At 34.4% G+C, this 17,257-nt stretch overlaps 1 protein-coding gene across 1 annotated transcript; it reads left to right on the top strand.

Annotated features, from left to right (window-relative positions):
* The first annotated feature begins 8,643 nt into the window (after positions 1-8,643).
* Positions 8,644-13,065, top strand: LOC147543392 (ninja-family protein AFP3-like). Its single transcript, XM_086637767.1, has 2 exons — positions 8,644-9,805; positions 12,409-13,065. The coding sequence occupies exons 1-2, from the start codon at positions 9,025-9,027 to the stop codon at positions 12,813-12,815; spliced, it is 1,188 nt and encodes a 395-aa protein (XP_086493893.1). The 5' UTR covers positions 8,644-9,024; the 3' UTR covers positions 12,816-13,065.
* The last annotated feature ends 4,192 nt before the right edge of the window (positions 13,066-17,257 follow it).

Below are 17,257 nucleotides of genomic sequence, written 5' to 3'. Positions count from 1 at the left end.
CGTATAAACGTCCAATAAGTAATAAGTTGCGACATCGTCCGTCGTCTTTTTGTTTGACGAAAGAAACCACATATACTACCTTCTTTGTTCTTGGAAAAACGATGAATGTCGTCCTCCCATCCAAAACGTATAATAAGAAGCTGTTAAGAACTTGAAAGTACCATATTCTACCATATTTGAACAAAAGGGGGGAAAATACCACATCATTCTTGTGGAAAAATCAACCTTGAAATCCTTTACTTGAACGATCTTCCCACGTTCGTGTTGCTTATAAACCAAACTCGAATATGGCTCAATCAAATTTAAACTAGAATGAACTGGCTTTTTCAAGCTAAAAGAGGATAATTCACTTTGTTCTTCTTTTTCCTCGGTCATTGAGAAAATTTTGTTCTTTTTCAAGAACTTCTTCTTCAATACCATCGAACACGGTGACCGAAGTAACATTGGAGAACTGTCTACTTGATTCAATCTTTGTCTCCACATATGAAAAATATTCATCGAAAGGAAGAAAAACACACCTGAAGATAATTTTCAATGTAGTCCAATCATCTACGAATTTTTTCTCTTGATTAATGAGTCTCCATTGCATTGAATTGTTTATAGATTCTTTTAGACATATGTTGTTCGATGAGAAAAACCTTATCTTTGTCATGGATATCTTGGTTTTTGAACCAATCTTCCATATGTTGAATCCAAAAATTTATATGATATTGACCGTCGAATAGAGGAATTTTAGAAACAGTATTAATTTTTTCTTGATATTTTCGATCAACATAAAATTGTTTTGAATCTCGAAAGGGATCCCAACCTAAACATGGAAAAACATTCCAGCATTCAAGGAGAGATGTATCCATGAAAAAAAATCATCTTTCATTCCCAGATTCTTCAAGCTCTGATAACCAGCTGGTGTAGATTGTTGCAGAAACGTTAAGTAATGGAATCCACCATTGTTACTAAACTAAATTAATGAAATAACGATAAAAGCGATAAAACGGTAAACTTGATTAATAATAAACTTGATTCATAATATTCTCTGATCTGAATAACAAGGACATACCTGACTTCCTTTTATAGGAACTTAGACACTTCTAGTCTTCTAGATAGACTCAAACTAGGATTTCTAAATATAAAATATACTCAAACATAGAAACTTCTAAACCCGAAACTCTCAAATCTAACCCTAATGGACTTGGCCGTGAGGCCCAATGACTTGACCGTGAGGCCCATGACGATGGCCTCCATCCAGAAAGAACCCTAAAATTTAATATACATTCATCCCAAAGGGTAAACTATTTTACTGAAATTTTATAAGACATTGTGTCATGTACTGTACACAATAAAATGTACAGTACATATACTTATGTCTTATACAATTTTCAAATTTATTACACTTTTGATGGAGAAAGTATATGACATTTTGTTATGTCCAGTACATAATGAGATGTCTTGTACATATAATTATGTCCTATACACTTTTAAGATTTTTTACACTTTATGGGCGAAATATACATTACATACTAAAATGTGTTATACATTGATTCCAAAAAACGTAAATTATTTACTGAAGATTTATGGGACATTTGTGTACAGTACAAGAAAAAGATTTCTTCCCTATTAAATTTTCACTGAATCTAACTTTCCAAATTATTTCACCATTAGATTTCTTTAAAATATTTCTTCGCCATTAAACTTTCACCAAATCTGTTCAAGAAATCAAACCATTCCAAAATCAATATCCCTAGATATGATTTCTTCACCATTAAGTTTTTATCAAAATCACCATTTTTCACTATATTATAAATCTCTGTGAAAGAAAAAAAAAATTGGCACCGGGGAGATAGAAATGAAGATTTTAGCAAAAAATTTAGAGAGAGAGAGAGAAGAAATAAAATTTCGATTTGATATTGCATCCTTAAGATCTATTCTTGAAATCCCATTAATCTTCACTTCAAATAAAATTTTAGAGCGAAAGAAGAAATACAATTCTGTAAATATGAAGAGAAAGAAAGATGATGAAGAAAATTTAGAGAGAGAAACAATAAATGAAAATTAATTATGTCCTGTCATCTCCATAAAAAAAGGAAGGTTAACTGGTTTTTGTACACATTCTGATTTTTTGACCTGCTTCTCATTTCCGGTTCACACTGGAGGTCTAAAATTTCTAAGGAATTTAAGGGTATATTGTCAAACAAACAAGGTGAGCCCAATAAAAATGATCTTATTGCAATCCCAAATAGTGAAGAAATTAACCATACCATCCAAAGCCTCAAAAGGGACATGACCCTAGGCTCGGACGAATATCTCTGATTTTTCTATCAGTCCAACTGGAACACAATGGAGCCAAACATTCATAAGATGGTCAAAGATTTCTTTAAAAATTCTAGCCTTCCTATAAATAGTAACCATTCTTATATTTTTCTACTACCAAAAAATCAAAACTTCTCAAACACTGTCTGACTTCAGACTTATCAGTCTGACTTCAGACAAATCTGAGTATATAATTCTAGTGGAAATATAGAAAAAATGAACTTAGGTCAATGATTCAAGAGAAGACTAAAAGTCCGTGGGTCAACCAACATCAAGTCAACAAGGGAGGTCTAATCCAAATGAGGTCTGCCACTCAACCCCTGAACAGGGAGGTCGATACGATCGTCTTAGATGCCTAAGCCCTGACCTGACTCAAATATGACCAGGTCTGTCCTGGGATCCACGAGAAGGCTAGGGAAGTCCATGTAACCAATGTTGGTACCTTAAGCAAAATACGGAAAGGTAGAAGTGTGCCAACGGTTACCACCTTAAGTTTGAATCTAATCAAATATCTCAATCGAAAAAGATCTTAAGTATTTACTTAAACTTAGGCTTCAAAAGTCTCAGAAAGAGGAACACATCTCCTAGACTCCAAAAGATACAAATCAAGGATTCTTAAATAAAGGTACTCCTAAATATCTAAGATATGGGATAACTCCAAAGAGGGAAACTCCTAAACCTCTTACACAATGGTGAACCTCCACAACCATAAAGTCGCTGCCTAGAAACATTCGTCCAAAGCATCCTATAAAAAAACACCAAATCACATCGAAAAAGGTACGTTGAATGCACATTCAAAAAGAACTCTAAGGTTCATTCAATACTCAAATCTTTTATCTGCAAGGACAATCTGACTGTCTTAAGCGTCAGAGAGGTTTCCGAACTCTTTGCAGGTTTTCTCCTCCAGGTTCTGAAAAGCAGGAGCTAGAGCAGGATCGAAGAAGAAAAGAATCAACGGAGGAGGAACAATCAATCACGCTTGACTCAACTTAAGTCTCTTTATTTTCTTGATTTTTCTTTTTCTTCCTCTTCTAATTTTTCTATTTTCATTTTGATTTTTTTTTTCAAAATCTTCATGAAAACATTTAGATTTGTTAATTAAAGAAAGAGAACAAAAATTGCTCCAAAAAAATCTTAATTTCTTATTAGAAACCGGCTATTAAAAACTTACTCTTTTTTAAGGATTTTATCTTCTGATCAAGTGTTTCAAAGTTTTTGAATTGGTTAAATAATTTTGTCAAACAATTGTACGACTTTCTTTTAGAAGTTCTCTTTTAGGAGTAATATACACAGAAAAGATTAAAATATAATGCTTGTTAATTACATAGTGTTCGAGGGTTATTATATTCGAGATTTACGTATACAAAAAAAATTGTTCCATTAGGTCAACAAATCATTATGGGAGAAAGTGTGACCGAAATACGAATAGTTGGTTTTTTTATGGTGGTTCATAACAGACAATTTAAATCTTATGTGTTTACGGGCACACCCAAGGTTCAAAACACAATTTAGATCGGCTGCGTCTATGGCACACTCAAAGATTGCTATAGGCCAATTTCTCTCAAGGTACGCCGTACTTTTTCCCTTTCTTCCGTTGGCACACCCGAGTATTTCTTGATTTTTTTCCTAAAACCTTCAGATTTTTTCGTGTTCTTTGTTGGGTATCATCTATAGTTTGTTAATTAAAAAATGAGACTAAAGATAGGCTTCAAAATATCTCAATTTCTTAGTAGATATCGGTTCTAAAAATCTCACTCTTTTCTTTTTTTTTTTATGATTTTATCTTTTCATCAAGCGTTTAATTTTTTTTTGGAGTGGTTAAATCGTTATAGAGTTTATCATTGTTTTTAGGGTGATTTTCGAGTGATTTGCAAGTAAAAATCGGTCACTCAAATCTGAAAAATTTGGGTGTCGGACTTGAATTGGTCTAAGGTTTGACTTTAGTATTCTCAGACAGAGCCGTGGCTGAGAATTTGACGGCCCAGGACCAAACTTTACAAGAGGCCCTTTTGTATGAAAATATAAAGTTAAAAGATACTACTCATAAAATGTATTCTCAAACAAAATTGTTGACGAAACCAAACACATTGTATGATGTTTCTGAATGGGACTAAACATTTTTTTTTAATAAAAGATATTGTCTAGAACTCCTTCCTAAAATTGAAAATGTAGTCCTTAAAAATAAAAACATATTTAAAGAAAAAAGTAATATTTTCCTTCTTAGAAATAAAATAACTAATTTAAGAAAAAATGAACAATACGTAAAGTGCCGAAAAGTAGAATATCTAGAATATATCACTATTAAATATGAAAAATCGGTGGTATGTTTGGAGAGGGGGCGTAGAGCAATACTATGGGATGAAGATATAGTCTTTTAAAGTGGGCCGAGACTAGAGGCGGAGCCAAGAATTTGAGCATGGACGAGCTGAACTTATATTAAGGGTTTCAATTTCTATACACCCCTATTAAATTTTAATAGCTATGAATATGTATACATCTGAAAAATATTTTGTATAAAAGGAATTATATAAATGATCATATAATCATAGTGCTGATTCACATTTATTTTGGAAAAAATTAGAATTTTGACTAAACTACAAAATCATTGTAGCATTGGATCCATATCTATCTTTTATACAAAATAGACATTATTTGGTTTAATACTAATAGGAATCTTTGTACGAAAAAAAAATTCTTAAAATATTTTAGTATGAGAGGAGAAATATACACAAGAATCAAACCTTAAAATAGTGAAGAAGGCAACGCTAAGGGGGGGGGGGGGGGGGGGGGGGGGGGGGGGGTATTGGTTAGGGACATTTAAAATGTCTCCAAATGTCTGTGTTATTGGTTAGGGACATTTTAAATGTCTCTAAATGTCCGTGTTATTCGTTTGAGACATTTCAAATGTCCTGAAATGTCTGTGGTATTCGTTAGAGACACGAAATTAAGGACATTTCAAGACAAATTGGTTTTGGAGACATGTGAGGACATTTTAGTGTAAATTTGGAGAGCTTTTGGAGAGAAAATGTCTCTCAAAATATGGAAGACACTTGTGGACATTTCATTAAGAAAGATAAAAATAATAATAATTATCAAATTAGATTAAATAATTTGTAATAAATAATATATAAAAATATTAATTATTATAATACTTTATTATAGTTATCATGATATTATTGCCATTACTATATTATACTATTATTATATTATTATAATATTATCTTATTATTATATTATTATACTATATTATTATTATCTTATTATATGTTACTATATTATTGTATTATTATTATATTATATTATTACTATATTATATTATTATTATCCTATTATTATTACATTATTTTCTTATATTACTATATTATTGTATTATTATTATTATTATATTATTATATTATTATTATTATATTTTATAATATTATCTTATTATTATATTACTATGTTATATTATTATTATCTTATTATATGTTACTATATTATGGTAATTATATTATATTATATTACATTATATTATATTATATTATAGAGTTAATTCCTATATGGCCCCCTACTTTGTGACCAGCTTCCTTTATGGCCCCCAAATTTCTGTAAATTCAAATATGGCCCCCTATTTTCATGGAAATGTCATACCTACCCTTCACATTAATATATTTTCAAAATAAAATTAAAAACAAAAACCTCAATTCCACCTCACTTCCCTCTCCACCACTCATCTCTCTCCACGTCACCTCTCTCCAACTCACCTCTCTCTCTCTCTCCAAGTCAGCACTCAAAATTAAAAAAAAAAAAAAAAAAAAAAATTTTCACTCACCTCTCTCTCTCTCTCCAATCAGCACTCTCATGAAGGTCGCCGGCCGGAAAATTTTCCGGCCGGCGACCTTCAAACTTAAAAAAAAAAAAAAAATTTTTTTTTTTTTCACTCACCTCTCTCTCTCTCTCTCTCCAATCAGCACTCTCATGAAGGTCGCCGGCCGGAAAATTTTCCGGCCGTCGACCTTCAAACTTAAAAAAAAAAAAAATTTTTTTTTTTTTCACTCACCTCTCTCTCTCTCTCTCAACATTCCGGCGAAGGGGGTTTCCCTTCGCCGGAATCTGGTCTGTTGAAGAACAGACCAGATCTGGTCTGTTGAAGAACAGACCAGATCTGGTCTGTTGAAGAACAGACCGATTTGGTCTGTTCTTCAACAGACCTGGTCTGTTCTATTGAAGAACAGACGGTCTGTTCTTCAACAGAACAGACCAAATCGGTCTGTTGAAGAACAGACCAAATCGGTCTGTTCTTCAACAGACCGAACTGGTCTGTTGAAGAACAGGCCGATCTGGTCTGTTCTTCAACAGACCAGATTCCGGCGAAGGGAAACCCCCTTCGCCGGAATTTTTAGAGAGAGAGAGAGAGATTAGTGAAAAAAAAATTTTTTTTTTTTTTTTTTTTTTTAAGTATGAAGGTCGCCGGCCGGAAATTTTCCGGCCGACGACCTTCATGAGAGTGCTGATTGGAGAGAGAGAGGTGAGTGGAAAAATTTTTTTTTTTTTTTTTTTTTAAGTTTGAAGGTCGCCGGCCGGAAAATTTTCCGGCCGGCGACCTTCATGAGAGTGCTGATTGGAGAGAGAGAGAGAGAGGTGAGTGAAAAAAAAAAAAATTTTTTTTTTTTTTTTTAAGTTTGAGTGCTGACTTGGAGAGAGAGAGAGAGAGGTGAGTTGGAGAGAGGTGACGTGGAGAGAGATGAGTGGTGGAGAGGGAAGTGAGGTGGAATTTAGGTTTTTGTTTTTAATTTTATTTTGAAAATATATTAATGTGAAGGGTAGTTATGACATTTCCATGAAAATAGGGGGCCATATTTGAATTTACAGAAATTTGGGGGTCATAAAGGAAGCTAGTCACAAAGTAGGGGGCCATATAGGAATTAACTCTATATTATATTATATTATATTATATTATATTATATTAATAATGATATTATTATCATATTACTATCTTATATTATTATTATTATATTATTATATTACTATATTAATATATTAGTATACTATATAAAATAATACATATTTACCAATTGTCCATCAATGTTCACAGATATCTACGGATGACTACCAAAGTTGAAAAATATATTTTCGAAATAATGGTACAATTATTTTTATTTCATATGATTAGACGATAATGATAAAATTAAATAAATAAATGTCCACCAATTGTCCATAAATGTCCTCAGATATCCACAGATGTCCACAAAGCTCGAAAAATATATTTTTAAAATATGAGTACAAATATATTATTTTGTGTGGTTAGAGAATAATGATAATACTAAAATAATAAATGCCTACAATTGTCATCCATGATGAGATAATAATAATAATAATAATAATAATAATAATAATAATAATAATAATAATAATAATAAAGTAACAATAATAATATCCACTACACATTTTGTCCATGGATTCAATATGTTGAAATGTCTCCAAAACATTTTGTCTATAAACCAAATGTCTTGAAATGCCTATAAAGACATTTTGTCCATGAATCCAATGTCTTGAAATGTCTATAAAGACATTTTGTCTACAGACAAATGTCTCGAAATGTCTTAAAATGTCTCGAAATGTCTACGAGACATTTTGTCCACGAATATCCTTCTAAATCCCTATCCACTACCCCCCTAAGTATAAGTCAGGTGGAAGACTCGAGCTACATGATAAAGAAGGCAACGTAAAGTAGAAGTTACAGGTGGGAAGACTCGGGCAGCAGCCCGACTTAGCCCACCTGTCGAGTCTCGAGAGTAACTTTTAAGTGCATTGTATAGATGCATCCATTAGATGTGTGTTTATCTAAATCAGTGGGTCGATTAGGTCAATTCCACTGTTCGAGGGTTCCAGCCCACAACCGTACCAAGGCCACGAGTCTCAAAGCTCGTGAGAATGGTTGTTTGTTATAATGGGGATTCCTGGCAACGGCAGGATTCTTCGGTCGCTGAATCTGCGACTTGGAATTAAAGTGGATGACTTATTTCTCATACGTGTCAATACTTCATTCTATAACCGTCCGTACTTTTCTGGAAAACAGCTCACAGAATCCCATCCCTTTTTTAGGGTTAGAGAGAGAAAGTGTGGGTGAATGGTGGATGGAGTGAACATTACCGCGGCTTTACGAGGCCGCATCATTATTTCATTGACACCTGTCTTATAATTTTCTATACGTGGTTCTTTCTCTCTCTAAATTACTTTCTTGTTCAAATAGAACGTTACAAATTTATTCAGAATTTGACAGCTACGTGTCATCAGTTAACCTTTTTACTTTTGCCACTTGTCTTATAAGGAAACGTTTCTTTATAATTATTCTCATTTCAAAGAAATTTTCATTTATTAATTTATAAACACACACCTCTCTCTCTCTCCTCTATTTGTTTCTCTCTCTATTCTTCCTGAAACTTTTTGTTTCTCTCTCTTCTCTCTGATAGTTTCTTCTGTTCTTCTTGGCATTTCTCCCCTAGTTTTGAACATGCAAGTTAAAAAAATCTGCTACTTGGGGTTTGTCCATTATCCCTCATAGAGTAGTTTATTAATGGGTTCTCTATTGGATTTTCCTTCATTAACTGGGTTTCTGTTTCTATGATGGGTTTTGGTTTGATTGTGAAGTTTGTGAGTCTGGGATTTTTTTTATTTGACCAAAGAATTTAAAAGAGAAATTTTATTTTCAGTTTTGATTTTGTAGTCTTTGTTGATATGGATGAAGAAGGAAAAGAAGTTGAAATAAGGGAAATATCTTCACAAATGAATGGATACCCAAGAGATTTTCTTCTTGGATTAACAGAAGGAAATAAAAAACCCAAAGATTTATTAGAACAAGAAGAAGAAAATCAAGAAATTGAGCTAAATCTTGGGTTATCATTAGGTGGTAGATTTGGTTTAGATCCTAATAATCTCAAAGAGAACAAAAACCCTTTAAGTAGATCATCATCAATAGCAGGATTAACGACATTATTTAAAGAAGATGACATGATTTCTTCTTCTTCTCAACATCAACAAGAAGAGGTTAAATTTTCAGGACTGGTAAGAACTGGTTCATTACCAATTGAAACAGAAGAAGAATGGAGAAAAAGAAAGGAATTACAATCTCTAAGACGCATGGAAGCCAAAAGAAAAATGTCTGAAAAACAGAGACATTTTAGGGCTGGTGATTTTGAGGTTGATAAGCCAAATAATGAAGAAGGAGGTTTAATGGGTATTATGAATTTGAATGTTGAAGGTGGTGGTGGTGGTGGTGGTGGTGGTGGTGGTGGTGATGATGGTGGAGGGGGTTTAACCTGTTACCCGTCCCGTATGCCTCCATCGGTGCCAGGGAACGTTGGGTTACCAGCATGGGCTCGTGGAGTCGTTGACCGGAGCACGGAGGGGCCTCTAAATGGGAAAAGTAACATTCTTGGTTTGCTAGGGTTTCGCTCATCTTCGCCCGTCTCACAGGGAAGCTCTGAGATAACCGAATTTGAAACCCGACCCGTTCAAGGTACTACATGTTTGCTGGTTTTGCATATTTATACTTGATGAACAATTTTCCTAGATGAAATTTTATACTCTTTCTTTGATTGAGTATTTTAACCTTTTGTGCTTGTTCTTGATAATTAGGGTTCTCATTTAGTCAACCTAAGATTGTACAGTAGTTTGCGTATTAAAAACAAAAATGGAATTAGGGTTTAGGGGAATCTTTGTTAAATATGCACAATGTGTTTGTTCTATTTGAGAATAATAGGGATTAGAGTGTGAAAAGTAGAGTAGAATATTAGGTTTAGTACGTGTGATACGTCACAACAATTATGGCGAGCGAGGGAAATGGGTAGACTACATTCCTAGGAGAATATACAGAAGAAATCAATTCAAAACTTATAGAGACAATCTTGGGAGTTAAATAATTCGAAAGTTGGATTGCAAAGAAATATTCGTAACATGAACGTACTTCAGGGGAGTTGCAAATCAAAGGATAGATCATATCTTAATGATTAATTTACTACTTGTTGATTGGTTGATCAAACAACAAGACTACGTCCTTGCTGACACACTAACTATAATTATGGGATGTAGATTCTAAAGATATAAATCTAAACTAAAATGACAACTAGTCTACGTAATTATTGTTCATGGGTGTCGTTATCGGGAATAGAAGCTTACCTCAACTATAGAAATAGTGGATTGTTTACTACTTCCGACATATCTTCAATAATCTAATGTAGTAACCAAAGCGTCTTTCGGTCAAGTTTTTAACTACTACATACAAACCACATTACCTCCGGAAGATTATTGTTGTTACATTTGGTTCGTAGATGTAAAGGGATGTGTTTATCGTTTCCTCTTCGAAAAAAATTAATGTTCTAAAAGTGACCAAACTATTTGGTATTTGTAGTCTATGAAACATGGACTAGTACGAGGTATGTGTATCTAAAACTCCGAAGTGATTGGATCATTGAGTATCTGTCACGGTATAGAAAACAAAAAAGGTTATCCACCTTACATGTCGAGTGTGGTGGATCTTGGTTGAAGAGTCGTACCTCAAATTAGATAGCAAGCCATGCATGAGGCTTCTACCCTTACCCGATCTACCCTTGGGGCATTATTTTAATTTTGATTTTTTAAAATACATCCACATCTCCTGTTTTCTCTCCTACACGTCATCAAACCCTCCACCTCAACTCACCTTGTTCATGTTGCCGGCAAATCGTCGACTGACAACTTTCTTCGGCGACCTTAAAAAACAATTCATTATTTTTTTTCTCTCATCACCTTCTCTCTCTCCTAGCTTCTCTTACTAGTTACTAGGTCCCCCTTCGCCGGTATATATAAACTAAAACAATTCATTAATTTTTAATAGTTAACATCACCAAGCTCGTTTTGGGGTATAGCATATTAGTTTTTTATGTAGAAACGAGAGGATAGATGGATGGACACCAGGAAGGAAGCGGGTTAGAGGATATGTTGTTGTCTCATTGTGGAGTTCATTAACAAGCATATTGCGAGGAGAGTTTCTACTTTCACAAGTAACTTCATTAATGGTTGCGAGTTTGTTCGAGTCATTGAAGTTCTTGAACTTATATTCTAGAGCCATCTTCCTCCTGGATGTGGCAAAGGGGCTTCTGCTTCAAGGAGTCCAAGTCCCGTTATAGTGGTCGGGTCATGACCGCCCATTTTAATTAACTCTGGTTTTCTTTATATAAAAGAATTATTTGTATATGGTACAACTTGCATCCTTTTATGGTTTTATTCTACATTTTTCATGCATGTTTAGATCTCAACAAAACTTCCCTTTCAAATGCTATACAGTTCCATGCAAGTTCCTGCTTTTAATACATTTCCGCTCATGTTAATGACTAAAACTATCACCTTCGTAAATTGATTTAGTTCATACGAACACGTATAGGGAAGCTTAGCCTAGAAATTAACACAATAACAATCAAATAAATGAGCTGCTAGTTAGTCTTAGATTCCAAACTTTGAACTTAACTAAAATAACAAAGATTCGCATAATTTTAATTCTACTGGATGTTTAATTCTCCGAACTAAAAACAATTGCATTAGCTCAAATTCTTTTTCAACAAACTCAAGTAACGTGAAATAGTGAACTCCTTCGATAAAAGTTTGTAATGGCAATTCTTCCAAAAGTCAATGAAAACTTGGCAAGTTATTGAACTCATAATACTTCCTAACGGCAACTACAAAAATTAATAGAGTGAAACTAATTCTAAAATTAAGAAAGAATGAAACTAATTCTAATCCGGATCGATAAGCAAGAAATAAGCAGTAGATGCATAAAGAAAATAAATAAAAATAGTTATTTCCCAAAGTTATAGTGGTGTCTCTAGAACTTAGATTCACATCATTAGTAGATTTAACAATGCAAGCTATTATTAGTGTAAACATCTCTTGTTCATTTATTAGTGGGAACTCGGAAGGAAATACCAATATGTTATTTGATTCTAATTAGTTGCTAATCAGATGGTAAGTCTCTGGTCGTTTCGAGCGATCTAATCATGAAAGCATCATCCACCTACATATTGTATCTGATTTGCATGACCTATGTATTGTTTATAAATGAAAGAAGATTATACTTGATTCTCATAGGTTTGAACAAGCCCGTTGAGCTGGTAAGAAGACAGTCTAGTGTGCAGGCGATGCAGCAGCAAAGTGAGCAGAAACCCATTATTGCAACTGAATTATCTGGCATTACTACTGGAGTTGAAGCAGAGAATCCATTAAAAAAACCAAAGGTAATAAGCGATAGAGTAAAGGAGACTGGAACAACGGCTATCGATGATATGCCGTGTGTGTTTACAAAGGGAGACGGTCCAAATGGCAGAAAAATCGAGGGTTTTTTGTACAAGTATAGAAAAGGAGAAGAGTTGAGAATAGTATGCGTTTGCCATGGAAGCTTTCTCACTCCAGCTGAGTTTGTCAAGCATGGAGGTGGAGGCGATGTTTCAAACCCTTTAAGACATATAGTTATTAGCCCTCCTCCCTGCTTTTTGTAGCAGGTGAATAATTTTAGATCTTTATATCAAGATTGGCAAGAAGAAACAGGAAAAGGGAAAGAAGATGGCGGGGAAGTGTGGGTTTTATTTTTATCATTTTGGGGTTTACATATCTTCATCTCCTACTGGTTTTGTTGGTTTATTTCAAGTCTTAAGAACATCAGATATTGGAGTTGTGTGTACAGGGAAATTGAGAATTAAAAACAGATAAATTGTTCAGGTTGTGGTCTATAAATAACTTCTTATTACACATTCTGGGTGCATTTGTTCTCGTTCTCCTAGCAATGTTTGGAAATAAACCAAGCAGACTCAGGACAGATTTTTTATATGTTTGTCGTGATCCGTAGTTCAGTAAAAGCACGAATTACAACAAGTCACATAAGTTTATGTCTAGAATTTGTCTAGTTTTTCTCATTTTTAGCATTTTTTGTAGTCCGAGTTGGGTGTTGGTAATGGGAGAAAAATAATATTGGGATTATTGTTGTAAAGCACGGTGGTGAGACGGAGTGTGGTGCTCCTCTTAAGAGGTTAAACACCCTTCTCTAGTGAGGCTTTTTAAAATGGTGGGGTCTTTTTTGAATGCAAAATGGTGGGGTCTTGGTGTGCCAAAGCGAACAGTATCAGAAACTTATGGTTCTGTAATGGGTGTTCTTGAGAATTTTAGATTAATCTACTCATCATGGTAAACGATCATGTGAAAGCGGACAATATCACCAGCAACCCAGAAGGCTGGTTCGCACCATCTTATGTATAATATGTTATCAGCACGATTCACACTACTATGATGTGGTCTTGAGAGGTTGTGTTGTGAAGCAATCTTGTATCGGTGTGAGACGGAGTGTGGTGCTTTTCTTAAAAAGTTGAGGACCCTTCTCTAGTGAGGTCTTTTAAAATCGTAAGGCTCGGGTGTCCTAAAATGACGGTATTACTAGCAGTTCAAAAAACTTGTCTGCATGATCTATGGTAGACCATACCCAATATTATTGCGCATGGAAAAAAAATAAAGAAATTTTTGTGGACCAGGACCATATCTACTAATAGGGTGGTCTTCCTCTTTCAGCTTTGATGATGACGCCCTCAGTTTTGTAGACATCCTCTTTTTTTTTTATCTTTGATGATGAACCCCTCCCTATCTTGAGGGGTCGAATTGGAGAGCGTCTGATTGGGCCAAAAGAGCTACACTCCCAACATTTTGTGTTGTTTTACTCTTCTTTTTTAAAGTATTTTATTTTCTCTTTCCTTTCCTAAATCCGACTGGTTATTTATCAGTGACCTTCAACTGAGTTATTCTTCTCCTTTGCTACTCTTTTACTTTCTTTGTGAGCGTCTAATTGTGTTAAAATAGCTACACCGCCAGCATTTTATGTTCTTTTACTTTTCTTTTTTTTGAAGTATTTTATTTTCTCTCTCCCTTCCTAGGTCCGGCTGGTTATTTGTCAGTGACCTTCAACTGAGTTATTCTTCTTTTTTTCTACTTTTCTACTATCTTCCATCTACCATCACCAGAATCATGGCTCTCATTCTTTGTCTCTCCCTCGCTCCTCCCTTTCTCTTCCCTATTTCTCTAAGAATTCTAGATTGGGATTTTAGGAGAAACATCAATTTGTGGTTCTGGTGAAGAGATAATGGTGGTAGTGGTGAGGGAGAGTGGAAGAAGAAATTCTTTTAAAAGAAGTTGGAGGTCGCTGACAGATGGTCCGGTGTCTGACAACAATCATTCTGGGGAGTAAGGAGGAGACAAAGGACAGAGAGGATTACTTTTGAAATACGGGTAGTAAGCAGTTAGGATACCTCTTCTTTTAGTTAGTCACAAGTTAGGGGCCAAAATTGAAATCAACGGGAAATACCATTTTTTTTTTAGAAATTAGTTTTAGGTCCCTCGCCACCAGTGAGCAGTTAGGATACACATTCTTTTAGTTGGATATAAAAATAGTTCTAAGTATATTGTTTTTCCTTTTTTTTCTCCATTTCTTCTCATATCTCTTCGCCAACGTGAGGTTGACGTTTTGCCGACGAATCTTCTTCTTCTCTAATCTCTATATTCTTCAAATTCTTTCACTCTATCTTCATTTCTTTTTCTTTCATCCCGTATTAATCTCCATCTTTATCTTTTTTACAGGAAGCTAGATTTCATTCCATTAATCATAAGGATTTAAAAGTATTGTTCTTATAAAAGGAAACTAAAAAACTAGGTACAATCGCCCGTTCAATGAAAAGAGTATTTATTTGGGTTGTACGAGCTAAACATCAACGACCCTATTGTATTTTCTTAGCTATCCAATAAAAAGTAACCTATACAAACACACTTTTCAACTCCAGAATCTCAGAAATGGTAGCTTGCGTCATCCAGCTGCAAGTGTTCTTCTTTAAATTTACCGCTTTAATCACTTCGCTGGAATCAGCTTCAATTGCAATCTTCAAAAGTTGGAGTTGAATTGCCCATTCTAGGGCAAGCAAACGTGCTTGTCACTCTCCTTGCTCACTTGATTTGCAGCGGATTGATGTTGTTTTGGCCAAAATAAAGGTAGCAGAGTGATCATGAATAACTAATCCAATGGCTGCAGTTTGATCTACTGTAACAAAAGATATATGCAGATTAATTTTAACACAATTTGAAGGTGGTGGTTTTCAAGTTTGGGCAAGTGAAGGACTTGACTGTCTATTTCGTATATCCTTACGAGGAAAGAGAAAGGTATGGGTTAATGAAATGGTCATTTGGATATTGGTTGTGGTTTATTAAAGTGAAGCAAAAATCCTCTCGAACACAGAAGTACACTTGTCTTCGTCTTTCTTTCTAATTTGTATTTTGTACCAAAAAATAAATGTCAAACATGAAAGGTAAAAAGGAAGGGGTGACCGAAATATTCATTTGATTAAGAAAATAGAATCATAAAGATCAAGGACCTAATATAATGTTGATCACACTACAAAATATCAGTTGGACTCGAACCACATAATATGATTGAAAAAGTTGGAATTAAGATTTTACGAACAATATATTTATATTGTTCTGGTCTACACGTAATAAGGGTAAAAGAGGTATTCAAGTCAAGTATTCCTACCCAAGATACAATCAAAGGAAATATTCTCATATATATCTTCATAATATGGATGCACTAGAATTAGGATTATTTCTATATTTACGTTATTTATTTCCATCAATTGTAATTCCCTTCTAGTATACATAAATATGGAGGTATATGGTTTTCCTCATCCAAAACCTAAATCTTTCATGGTTTCAGAGCTACAAAACTCTAAAGAGTATAGTTTGGATCCTATTTTGCTTCCGCTTATCCGGCGGCAGTAGTTGCTTCCATGACTACCGTCCGCCGGAATCATAGTTATTTTTTTTCTTTGTTTTTTTTTTTCTAGTTTTTTAATTAGTTTCGTTCATACTTATCAATAAATTTATTCAAGGTTCATCGTCGGAGTTTTTTGATATTTTTCAATAAGGTTTCAGTAGTTGAAATTCTAGTTATCAATATTATTGGTTACGGGTTTGAGAGGTTTTTGTTATCAATCATGGACGAAATATTTATAATGGAAAGGGGATCAATGGATGTTTCGAGAGTTAAATTGGTGTTCAAGTAAGTTCAAAGTCAATTCAATTTTGGTGCACGGTCGATATTTATAAAAGACAATTTTCGCCGATCGATAATATCGGTCGTCATTGTTGTCGTCGTTTGGAGTGCAAAGTAGCTGCCTCCGCGTTGGTGTGTTTGCTAGGTTTGTCTTCACAAAGAAGACGTCTCGTGTTGTTGCCATGAGCCTTTGAACCCAGAGTGGTTGCGCTTACTAAGTGCAACCTTTCTCGTTGTTATTACGTCATGTTTGTTCGTTATTACTGCAGGAATTTTTTTCGATCTACACCAAAGAAAAGCTTGTTGACCAACTAATTCCATGATTACCTTAAGGAAGAATGCGTCGAAGAATCGTCTCGTCAAGTTATTTTTCAAATAAAACTTTCGGTTTGATTCCCCGTTCAATTTGCGGGAGGGTAATAAGGGTAAAAGTGGTACATAAATCAAGTATTCAGCACGTTCAATTTCCATGATTACGTCATGTTTGTTATGGTCTACACGTTTTGAATGGCAAGATGAATGTTGTAGGTAAATAGTAATTGGAATTTATGAAAAATATCTTTGGGGCAGACTTTGTTTAAGTTGGTGTAATCGACACATATGCTCCATGTGTTATTTTTCTTTGGAACCAGCACCACGCCAGCTAACCAGTCCGGATAGTGTGTTTCCACGTTTATCTTGTTATCTCCGCATGTTTCCCCAGGGTGAAACTTCTCTTTTCTGCTTTTAGGACCATGTAATTTGCCTTGAACTTCAATCAGTGGAAAATAGATTAGGTACCTCATCCGTACCGAAGGCAAATGTGTGACAGTGGCTTTTAGGAATTTAACCTATTCTTGTTTTTCTACCTCGGACAGGGTA

The sequence above is a fragment of the Eschscholzia californica genome, unplaced genomic scaffold (genome assembly GCF_041429995.1).
Source record: "Eschscholzia californica isolate CP2 unplaced genomic scaffold, dmEscCali1.0.p SCAF_4, whole genome shotgun sequence".
NCBI lineage: Eukaryota > Viridiplantae > Streptophyta > Magnoliopsida > Ranunculales > Papaveraceae > Eschscholzia > Eschscholzia californica.
The sequence above is the reverse complement of the archived record's forward strand: the minus strand, read 5'-3'. Positions and strand labels throughout refer to the sequence as shown.